The 10,714-nt window shown below is 51.3% G+C and overlaps 1 protein-coding gene and 1 long non-coding RNA gene across 2 annotated transcripts; one reads left to right on the top strand and one right to left on the bottom strand.

Moving 5' to 3' along the window:
* Positions 1-201: 201 nt before the first annotated feature.
* Positions 202-5,969, bottom strand: PLAU (plasminogen activator, urokinase). Its single transcript, XM_072823610.1, has 11 exons — positions 5,811-5,969; positions 5,510-5,582; positions 5,039-5,072; positions 4,774-4,881; positions 4,271-4,445; positions 3,998-4,089; positions 3,593-3,812; positions 3,227-3,375; positions 2,509-2,649; positions 2,010-2,158; positions 202-1,332 (listed from the first exon to the last, which is right to left on the bottom strand). The coding sequence occupies exons 2-11, from the start codon at positions 5,549-5,551 to the stop codon at positions 1,156-1,158; spliced, it is 1,287 nt and encodes a 428-aa protein (XP_072679711.1). The 5' UTR covers positions 5,552-5,582; positions 5,811-5,969; the 3' UTR covers positions 202-1,155.
* On the top strand, positions 4,022-8,206 carry LOC140632024 (uncharacterized). The gene is made up of 3 exons (XR_012029532.1): positions 4,022-4,904; positions 6,377-6,520; positions 7,866-8,206. It is a non-coding gene; the product is annotated as an uncharacterized lncRNA (long non-coding RNA).
* Positions 8,207-10,714: the final 2,508 nt, after the last annotated feature.

The raw sequence follows: 10,714 nt of genomic DNA, 5'->3' as shown, positions 1-10,714 counted from the left end.
TGATATCAAGCCTGCACACCATGTGCTTATGTGATATGGAGGACCTACTCTATAACTCTTCTAGACTCTACTTCCCAAAGCCCCATTAAGTCCAGAGATTCAGCCCCCAAGAAACTCTGGGGTATATGCCACCACCATTATTTTCCACTTTTTAAGCTTCCCAACTCCCTCTCATACAAGTACCAAGAAGGAACCAAAGTCTTCAGAAAAATCACATTTTATTGATCTTTATTCAAAATTACAAAAATAGATATAAATAAAAATAGCAGAATATAATTATTAAATATTCAGTGTACACAAGTGGTCCTCACCTCACCCAGTGAGGATTGGATAAACTCAGCTGAAAGGTCAGAAGGGATAACTGGCCAAGAAAGAACATCTATGTAAAAATGAAACTGAAAATTTAGTGCTGGTCACAGGCCATGCCCCAGAATGATACATTCATAGGCATCATCACATGAGAGGCCCAAGAGGCCCTAGGAGTGACCTCTCCAGACCATTTTATGTGACATCAAAGTACACTCAGTTTAGGGAAATATCTAGACTTGCAGTCAAACTCAGGAACACTAGCTGTTACACACACTGACACTCAGCCTGTGCACCAGTGTGCAAACATATACACACATATATAATATTTCCTGATACATTCATGGAATGTCAGAGCCTTTCCATCAAGTCATTAGTGTCTCCACTCCCCAAGCCACTGTTCAACAGTGGCCACGCTCCCTCAAGAGACCTCTGTTCTGTTCTACTTCCTAATTAAGAAATTATTCATTTCCCAACAGTGGGCCTCATGAATGAATGCCCGCTGTTGGGGGAGCTGGCTCTCTTTCTACCTATGCTCAGAAAATGGCATTTTTCACTCCAGGAGGCTTTAGTTCATAGAAAGACAAACAACTGGTCAATACCATCCTGGGTCAGGGCCATTCCTCCATCCTGGCCTCAAGAGATCTGGGCACTCAGCACCCAGGCCTATATCTGAAGATCAAGCTATTGCTGCTCACTCTGGTGGGCAGTACAAGCAAAATCATCTCTGTAATAGCCTATCTTCCTCAGTTCCTTCCTTATAGAGAGCTGATGCAGATGGTTCTACAGCAAAAAATGATAGCATGGGAGTGGGTGGACCCCTCTCTTCCCTTGGCCCCTTGGGGAGCCTCAGAGGGTTAGGCCATTCTGTTCCCCTATGTGCCTGTGGATCCAAGGCAGGAAGCGTGAGACCCTTGTGTAGACGCCTGGCTTGTTCTTCATGGCACATCCACTGCCCCAGCTCACAATCCCAGTCAGAGTCAGGCGGCCTTGGGTAGAGCAGACCAGGGGCCCCCCGGAGTCTCCCTGTTAAGTCAAAGACACAGAAAGTGAGCCCCGGGAAAAGTGAAGAGGGGCCCATCTGACCCAATCACCCAGTCATCCCCAAGAGAAAGAGAGAGTTTCTTAGTTTTAAAATCCTTAGTGATTCCGCATTTCCTACCATATCAAGTTTAAAATACTCTGCTTGGCTTACAAAGCCCAGCTATCTGCCACAATTCCATCTTCATTCTCAGGTTCTTTTCCTCCCCATCCTGGAATATGTCATGCTCATTCTCATTTTTGTATCTTTCAGTGGCAATGTTCTCCTTTCTTCCCCGTCTCCTCAGATGCCTACAGAGTCACAGTCTCTTTAAAGCCTCCCCTCTTGACCACCTAATTGGCACTCACCCCTCGCTCCCCAACATCTGATCATTTACAATTTATACCAGGCCCTGAGCACTGAGTAGCATTATTTTTCTATTGTTCTCCTCTTTTATGGCCTTATTTCCTTCCTGTCTCCAGCCTGAAGTGCCTAGCACAGAGCCAGGCTCACAACTGTTTGGTAAACACATAAAGGTCAGTTTAAACTGTCTAAGGCCTGAGCTCCTAATTCTGACTTCTTGGGGCTCTGGCTGGAGAGAGGCTCCCCAAAGTTGGCAGGGACAGGCTCACGAGCCCTGGGGAGTTCTGGGGGTGACAGGAAGAGAGGCTGGAACTCTCACCTGGCAGGAATCTGTTTCCCACTCTGGGTCAGCAGCACACAGCATTTGGTCGGTGACTTCAGAGCCATAGTAGTGGGGCTGCTGACACTCCTGGTGGGAAACCAGCTTCACAACAGTCATTTTCAGCTGCTCTGGATAGAGATAGTCAGCTAGATGGAGTAAACAAGGAGAAGTTTACATGAAGATGTGTCTGTTCAACCTTCCCACGGGACCCTTGGCCAGGGAGGAGACGAAAAGGTGCTCCTGTCAGGGAAAGCCTTTACTCTTTCTGTCCCAAATCTGAGCTTTTACCTCATGTATAGCCTCTTACCCCCTATCTATTTACCTTAATGATCCATCACTCCCTAAACAGTGCTCCCCATTCCATCCCTAAACCCATCTGCTACCTCCACAATGCTCCCATCTCTATCTCCACGTTCCTCTCTTGTTCAAGTTGAGCTCACCTCCAGGCGACAAGACTCCCCCAGGACCCTCTCAGCCAGCCCCAAATGTCACTTACTGGAATTCTCTTTTCCAAAGCCACTGATCTCACAGCTTGCACCAAAATGAGCATCACCACGTGATGGAGGGAGGCAGATGGTTTGTATGGACCTGGATGGCTGTGCACACTGGCCCTCATCAGAACGGATCTTCAGCAAGGCTGAAGGGGGAAGAGGGAAGCAGGAGAGGTCAGGGGGAAAGATCTCTACCTGGTCAGGCGGTCACCGTCTCTCCCCTCCAAATGCTGAAGGATTGGATGTTTATCCCCAAATCAGTTAGGGACAGAGGTCATCCTGGAAAGTCTGCTGATAGCTTATTACCTGAAACAAGTCTCCCCTGTCCCATTCCTCAAGGGCTTTGTTCCAGCTGCTGACATAAGACTCGGCCAGCCAGGGCTGCTACATACAGATGTATGGGTGGCTGAGGTAGATGAGCTAAATTCAGCCCATTGCTGAATTTCCAGATCCTGGGACAGGCAGAGGTTGCATCCAACAAAAGAAGGGGCCTCTCAGCCCAAGTCATACGCACATGGGGCCATTGACATCTAGATGAGGCTAAATGTTTGGAAATTCAAGGACTCCTACAGAGGAGCAGCAGGCCCCTCACATATGTCCCTTTATTATATAAAACAGGATCTTCAGTTCCCCCTAACAACCTCAATCTCCCATTTGGTTCTCTTCTTGGACCCCACTTCCTCCAATCATCATCTTTATGGCAGAAAAGGGTTTTCCACTCACCAATATCATTGTGGTGAGCAAGACTGTCAGCACTATAGTCCTCATGCAAGATGAGCTTTTCCACCTCAAACTTCATCTCCCCAAATGTTTTGGAGATACGCTTTGACCGACCCAGGTAGACAATGTAGTCATCCTTCTTCTGGGAATTACTGTGGGAGGGGAGACTTGTCAGATAGTCTGATCTCATGAGATCTTGTCATTTCCCCTCCACAGCAACCTCAGAGCACGACTTGTCCCCAAAGCCATGGACTGCATGGAGAGGACTTAAGGGGGGTGGAATTTAAGTGGAATCCTTTGCTGGGAAGGAGAATGGGATGTTTTGGGGGTAAGGCAGGAGGGTCAGGGAGAAGAGACGGAGGGACTTACATGAAGCAGTGTGTGGCGCTGACCACCCAGCAAGGACTAATGAGGCTGCCACCACACTGATAGGTGACAGAGCCTCCACGGTGCTTCCTGTAGATGGCTGCAAACCAAGGCTGGTTCTCGATGGTGGTGAATTCTCCACCAATAATCTTAAAGCGAGGCCTCAGAGCCTTCTGGCCACATTGAAACTCTGCTTTTTCTGGAGGAGAGTGGGGATTTTTTTCTGGAGAAGAAAGAAAAGGATGTCTTAGGGAGGCAAGTAGGATAGTGTCCCTGTCTTGTCCTCTGACCTCCCAGTTTTTCAAGGCCAGGCAGGCCTCCCTCCTCCACCCTCTTGTGATGGGATAAAGGGACACATAAGTTTGTCCCCTTCCACCTGACTGTCATAAACAGGTCAGTGACACTCACCAAAAGAGCAGTGCTGCACCGTGCACTCCTGGACAAGCTGCATCAGGCCAACCTGCACATAGCACCACGGCTTTCTCTGGTGGTCCGGGTTCCTGGTAACACAGAGAGGTTGGGGGGAGTGTCATTCCAACCCAGAATGCATTTTCTTCCCCTCCAGGGAAAAGTCAGCCAGAGGCCTTGCTATTCTCATGCTTATGGACAGCACTCCGGAAATATAGGGGATGGTAACAGGGTCCCTGTGGGGCTAGAGACTCTTTGCTGCTCCCACCTCACCTGCAGTAATTGTGTTTGCCCAGGCCCAGCTGAAGGGCATCAGGTCTGAGGGCATGGTACTGTTTCAGAAGAACAGCTGCGGAGTTCCAGGCCAGGCAGGGCCGGCCCCTGGTGTTGGTGTTGGCCTTCCCGCGGTAAGAGTGACCATTCCCCTCGTAGCAGGTTTTTGATGTATCTAAGGAAGAATGGGAGGATGAGAGATATTAGAAAGAAGAGGAAATTCAGACAGGTATTTTAGAGAGCCTATCAGGCCTCACATGATTTCAGGCCCGGCAGAAAGCACTAGAAAGGGTTTCCTTCCCTCCTCATTGCACATTTGTGCAACCACAGATTCACGAAACAGCATGTGTTTATGCTCCACTGTGTATATCACACAGGGATGAAGATGTTCCCTGCTCCACCTCCAGCTCCTGACTCCTGCCTGCTCTTGCACCTTGCCCATCCTCCCTGTCCCCAAGTCTCTGGTGCCCCCTCCTCCCCAGTTAGAGTCAGGATCCCCATACCTATCTCACAGTGTTCCCCCTGGAATTTCTTTGGGCAGTTGCATCGCTGAATGTTGGAGAAGTACTTGTAGGACACGCACGTTCCTCCGTTCAGACAGCTGCAGTTTGCTGGAGATCACAGAGATGGAAGGGTAAGCAAGGGGGGGGGGGCGCAGGAGCAGCAAGGGGGGAGCCAGGCCTGCAGCGCCGTCTGGGAGGGGCCGCCCCCTGAGGCTTCTGCAAGTGGTCTGTGCAGCCAGATATTGTGCAACGGGTGGATACTCACATGCGCTAGACACTGGATGAAACTCATGGCTGCCCTGGAAGAGATGGAGGCGAGGAGAAGTTCATCCAAGGTCCCAGGCTCCTGGGCCTCAAAGATGAGGAAACACTGGCCCCAATCCCAAATCTCACCCTTTCCTCCGTGTCCCTCTGTCCTCTCCTTGTTCACATCTAACTAGCCCTCAAGTGCAAGATCATAGGTTTCAAGCAGGGAGAAACGGATGGACTCAAGCCGGCGTCACAGAGCCGGCAAGGAGGCTGGCGCGGTCTCTGGGGCTTCTTCCCCCCTTGCCCCAAAGTGGGAACTCCCTGAGCCGTCAGGATGCTCACGGCCACATCTGTCCTCCTCCCCCTGACGCGGTCCGGCCCCGCGGTTGCTGGAACCCGGGGCACTCCGGCCCCCTAGGCCGCCCCCCGCCCCCCTCGGGCCGCGGGGAGCCAGAGCGGGAAAGCCGCTAATTCGAGAGTCGCTCACCACTAGGGCGCCCAGGAGCAGGCACGTCATCAGGGCTCTCATGGTGGCGGGGCTGAGGCTCCGGGCGGCGGCTCTGCTCGGGAGGGAGAGGTCAACTTGAGAAGGACGCGGGGGAGCGAGGACGCGGGCCGGGGGTGCCGGCAGCTCGGGCAGGGCCGGGGCGCGGGCGGGGCTCCCCGCGGGGGGATGCCCGGCGAGGCGCACCGGCGCGGGCAGCGCTGACTCAGGCTCGGCGGGGCCGGGCCGGGCACCCCGCGCGGCCGGGGCTGGGTGGGGGGGTGTCGGGGCGGCCTGCACTCACCGGTAGCTGCGGCGGGGGGACGCGGAGCCGGGACGGAGGGACCCGCTGGGGCTCGGACAGTCCGCGAGGCTCTGGGGCTCCGGGGGCCGCGCTGTGCCGCTCGCAGGCTGCGGGGCTCTGTCTATATCAGGACCCGCCCCGGCCCTGGCCCCGCCCCAGCCTGGGATCTCCCCAACCCTTTCCTTCCCTCGGCTTCCCTGGGGACAGCCGCGACCTGGACCCGTGGGCTTCCACGGCCTCGGCTGGGAGCGGGGCGCAGCGCGGCCCCCAGCGCAGGGGACGAGCGAGGTCTGAACAGAGGGATCGAGGGGCATCTAACTCCCTCGGCCCCTCCTCCCGTTCACCTGGCCCCGGCTCCACCCCAGGCCGAGAGCGCCCCGAACTGCACTAGCGAGACTCTCCTCCGTCCGGCTCTGCTGTCTCTTCCCAGATCCCCTAAATCAGCTCTTTTCCAGTCTTCCCACCTTCGGCCCCCCACTGCCTAAGAGAGTGACCGGGACCCCGGGGTATAGGGACCTAGTGCGCGGCTCCTAGAGCTAAGTCTCTTTCTCCACGTGAAAATGCAGGTGACAGGGGCACCTGGCTGGCTCAGTGCGGGGAGCGTGGGACTCTTCATCTCTGCGTTGCCAGTTGCAGCCCCAGGTTGCTGTAAGAGGTCACTTAAAAATAAAATCTTTGAAAAGAAAGAAAATGCATGTGACACGGACTCGGTGAGTCTTGCTAACAGGGGATGTGTCTGTCAAATAGGAGCTTCCCAAAATTCATCAATCCAACCAGTGGATAAGACAAGCGAGTTTATTGCTTCTGAAGGAAAGGGCCTTTGGTAGTGGCTGGCAGGGGCAGCTTGTAGGCAAGGTCGGATTTTTCTTGCAGTTTGACTTAAGAGTGGTCTTTGAAAGTGAGGGCTTGATAAGGGTTGGATGAGGAATACCGGATTGTGAGAGCAAAGTCTAAGGGCACAAACTATCAATGCTTTCTATTGAAGTATTGATGGATGTTTCAAAAAGTTCCTATAACAAACAATCCTTTTATTTGCTGGGGCCAGAGTATACTTTATTGATAAAGACACTAGTAAAGCCTCATTAACCCTGACAGTAAGCTGTGGAGGGGTAAGAAGTTCTGTTTTCACATCTGAGGAGAGGGATTGGGGAATTGGAGGACAAGAATGAGATTATTTTTCACTGTATGCCCTTTTATGCTGTTTACATTTTTGAAAACATACCTTTGTATCACTCATTCCAAAAACGTAATTACAGATTTTTTTAAAAAACACATATGTATTGGGGATCCCTGCGTGGCTCAGCGGTTTAGCACCTGCCTTCAGACCAGGGTGTGATCCTGGAGTCCTGGGATCGAGTTCCGCATCCAGCTCCCATCATGGAGCCTGCTTCTCCCTCTACCTGTGTCTCTGCCTCTCTCTGTGTGTCTCTCATGAATAAATAAATAAAATCTTTAAAAAAAAAAACCACATATGTACTTAGTATTCCAGACTTCATCATAAAGCCTTGCTTCTAGTAAGATAAAAAATGATTGCTTATCAAACCAGATTGGCCTCCAGGAAGACAAACCATGTGTAAAGGACTCCACCCGCCCTTCCTGCCCTGGGCAAGGGCACATAGTTGTATAGACGTGCACAAGCACATATTCCTCAGACATGTGTTTGTTTTTTTTTTTAAAGATTTTATTTACTTATTCATGAGAGAGAGAGAGAGGCAGAGACACAGGCAGAGGGAGAAGCAGGCTCCATGCAGGGAGCCTGACGTGGGACTCGATCTCAGGACCCCAGGATCATGCCCTGGGCCAAAGGCGGCGCTAAACCTCTGAGCCACCCAGGCTGCCCTCCTCAGACATAGGTAAAGAAGCAAAGCAGGGACTCTGAGGTTCAGTCCACCCCATCCCTTTCCCCTAAGGTTGGGAACCAGAGCTTGGGGTCACTTCCTGCTACCCAGAAGGACTGTCCCCAGTAATGGGAGAAAAGAGGGCCGATCCCTATAACTCACTAGGGCCCTAAAGCCTGGCCCAAGGCTTGGTCCCTTTTTCTGCTTGAACCTACAGCGTTTTGCTGCCTGGCAAACCTGCACGTTGGGTCTGGATCCACTTGAGAGGGGCAAGAGGAAGGCAGCAGAGGAGGGAAGAGGAAAGCTGCTTTGTTCTGCTCCTGACAGAGGCCTCAGGATGCCAGCCTCTCCTGGGGAAAGTGCCGGTTAACCATCCAGCTTTCATGAGGAAGGGGACCCATCATCCTCTGTAGAGAGTTTTTCTGTGCCCAGCTGAGCTGCCAACATCTCAGGGAAGGGACTGAATCAGAGAGGCGATAGGTCTCAGAGCTGGCCTTGCTAGTTCCTGGAGAGGACTGTAGCATGTTTTGTTTGGATTTAATTGCAAATAAATGTGATCAAAATGTAAACAGAGATGTTGCAGCCTGAGGACTTACCCCGAAACTACTAGACTGGGTATCAGGAAATTCCCAGCATACTGTCATGATTCACAGAGCACCCCCAACAGCTCTCATGACTCTAGATTACTTGGCTGGAGGCTGTCATGCTGATTCTTGAGAGCAGGATGACCTCATTTCCTCCTGGACAAAGAGGCTTGGAGACCGTTATGCAGCTGACACTTTTCTTCCCCTTCCTTCCCCCTGTGGTCCCTTCTCCTGGTTGAACAATACTGAAGCCTCCAACTCCGCTTTCTTTCCACTCTGCGATCTTTGGTGCTCTCTGAAATCTCTGTGTCCATCTTCTGGTGCACAACTGTGTTAGTCTTTTCAATTCCTTGAGGGCAGGGATCACATCCTCAAAGTCTTTGTCTCCTCTCAGCCTGGGCACGTGCCTTGTTCACATAGGTGCTTTATGAGGAATGGATCAGCAAACAAGTGAGAACAGAGAGCTTTGGGTCACTCTGGAAGTTCCCCTACTCTCTTTTCTTCTTGCCATAAAAAAATAATACTGTCTTGTGCTAAAAAGCACTTTTTTAAAAAAGATTTTTATTTATTCATGAGAGACAGAGAGAGAGAGAGAGAGAGAGAGAGGCAGAGGGAGAAGCAGGCTCCGTGCAGAGAGCCCGACGTGGGACTCGATCCCGGGACTCCAGGACCATGCCCTGGGCCAAAGGCAGGCACCAAACTGCTGAGCCACCCAGGGATACCCCTAAAAAGCACTTTGATACAAATTATTCCTCTTTGTGGCATAGCTGGAAAGCATTATTCCCACTTTGCTGATGAGAAGAAGGAGGTGGAGAAAAAAATACAGACTGATGTGTGACAAAGCCAGCACTAGGACCCAGGTTTTCTGATCCTTGTTCCCATGCTTTTTACCTCACTGCCTCCATGGAGAGGGGTACAAAACCGGGGTACAAGACAGAATGCTGTGAAGATGAGGGTCAGATGATATATAATGTCCCAGCTCAAGGGAGCCCTCTTGCTGATTTTGGAGACTGCCTTCCAGAATACTCCCTGGGCTATGGGTGCCTAGTTCCTGGGGAACCCTTGGTGTAGTATGATTTAGTTGCTTGCCTAGGTTCTGGGAACTAACTTGGTGAGCTCGCTATCTGAAGTTTTTATCAAGGGTGAGAGAATAAGGAACATAATTTCAGAATTTCATTCTGTTCTTTTTTTTTTTTTTTTTTAATTTTATTTATTTATGATAGGCACACAGTGAGAGAGAGAGAGGCAGAGACACAGGCAGAGGGAGAAACAGGCTCCATGCACCGGGAGCCCGACGTGGGATTCGATCCCGGGTCTCCAGGATCGCGCCCTGGGACAAAGGCAGGCGCTAAACCGCTGCGCCACCCAGGGATCCCCGAATTTCATTCTGTTCTGACCCTCAGAGTCACACCACCAGCCCTCGCCTCTGTGGTTCAGGGGACCAAACTTCCCAGTAAGATGTGACAATGGAGACTGGTGGAGGGGCCCCCTTTCCAGAAGCTTCTCATAAAAGATCAGGCAGATGTCAGGTGTGCAAAGGGAACCAGGAAGTCTAAACTTGGCCCTGAGACTATATCCAGGAAACTGGGCCCCTGAAAAGGCTATTTTCTGACCAGCAGGACCTAAAGGGAAGTTCACGTCAAGTCACAGGATATATTCCTGGGTCGCTACACCAAGAATGCTCAGCGTGTTACTATATAGAGAGTACAGTGTCTAGCCCCGGGTCGGCCACATCCTAGCTGAATAATCTGAAGCAAGACACTTAACTCTCTTGATCTCAGTTCCCAATGTGCAAAAGGAGGCAACGCCTGCTCTGCTTGTGCCTCACTTTGCAGATTGAATGAGATCATGATTGTGCGTGAAAGCATCCGTTTGCTCCTTTATGTACCCAGTGTTTTTTTTTAAGACTTTAAAATTTTTATTTATTCATGAGAGACACAGAAAGAGAGAGAGAGGCAGAGACACAGGCAGAGGGAGAAACAGGCTCCCTGCGGGGAGCCCAACACGGGACTCAATCCCAGGACCCAGGGATCACGCTCTGAGCCAAGGCAGATGATCAATCACGGAGCCACCCAGGTGCCCCTATGTACCCGGTATTGATCAGGAGCCTACTATGTGACAGGTACAGTTCTAGATACTAGAGAGAGAAGGATGAACTTCTGGGGCACCTGGGTGGCTCAGTCAGTTGAGTCTCTGACTCTTGATTTCATTTCAGGTCATGATCTCAGGATTGTGAGATTAAGCCCAGGTCCACACGGAGTGTGGAGCCTGATTGAGACTCTCTCTCTCCCTCTATCCTTCCCTCTGTTTGCACATGCATGCACACATGTGCTCTCTCTCTCTGAAAGAAAGAAAGAGAAAAAGAAAAAAGAAGGATGAACTTTGTAAACTACAATTCCTACCCCGAGTGCCTGCCTTGCCTTCCTGACTATGGCTGTACTGGTCCAGAAGACCAGCAATCTCTGGAGTGCATCCCAGAATT

This window comes from Canis lupus, chromosome 4 (assembly GCF_048164855.1).
Source record: "Canis lupus baileyi chromosome 4, mCanLup2.hap1, whole genome shotgun sequence".
Lineage (NCBI taxonomy): Eukaryota > Metazoa > Chordata > Mammalia > Carnivora > Canidae > Canis > Canis lupus.
The sequence above is the reverse complement of the archived record's forward strand: the minus strand, read 5'-3'. Positions and strand labels throughout refer to the sequence as shown.

Bases quoted from the DNA above. Each gene is read 5' to 3' on its own strand.
- PLAU (XM_072823610.1), bottom strand. From the start codon at position 5,551: ATGAGAGCCCTGATGACGTGCCTGCTCCTGGGCGCCCTAGTG. The intron at 4,882-5,038 runs GTGAGTATCCAC...TGTGATCTCCAG, and splicing joins TCATCCAGTGTCTAGCGCAT to CAAACTGCAGCTGTCTGAAC. The intron at 2,650-3,226 runs GTGAGTGGAAAA...TTCCCCCTTCAG, and splicing joins TGCTCACCACAATGATATTG to CCTTGCTGAAGATCCGTTCT.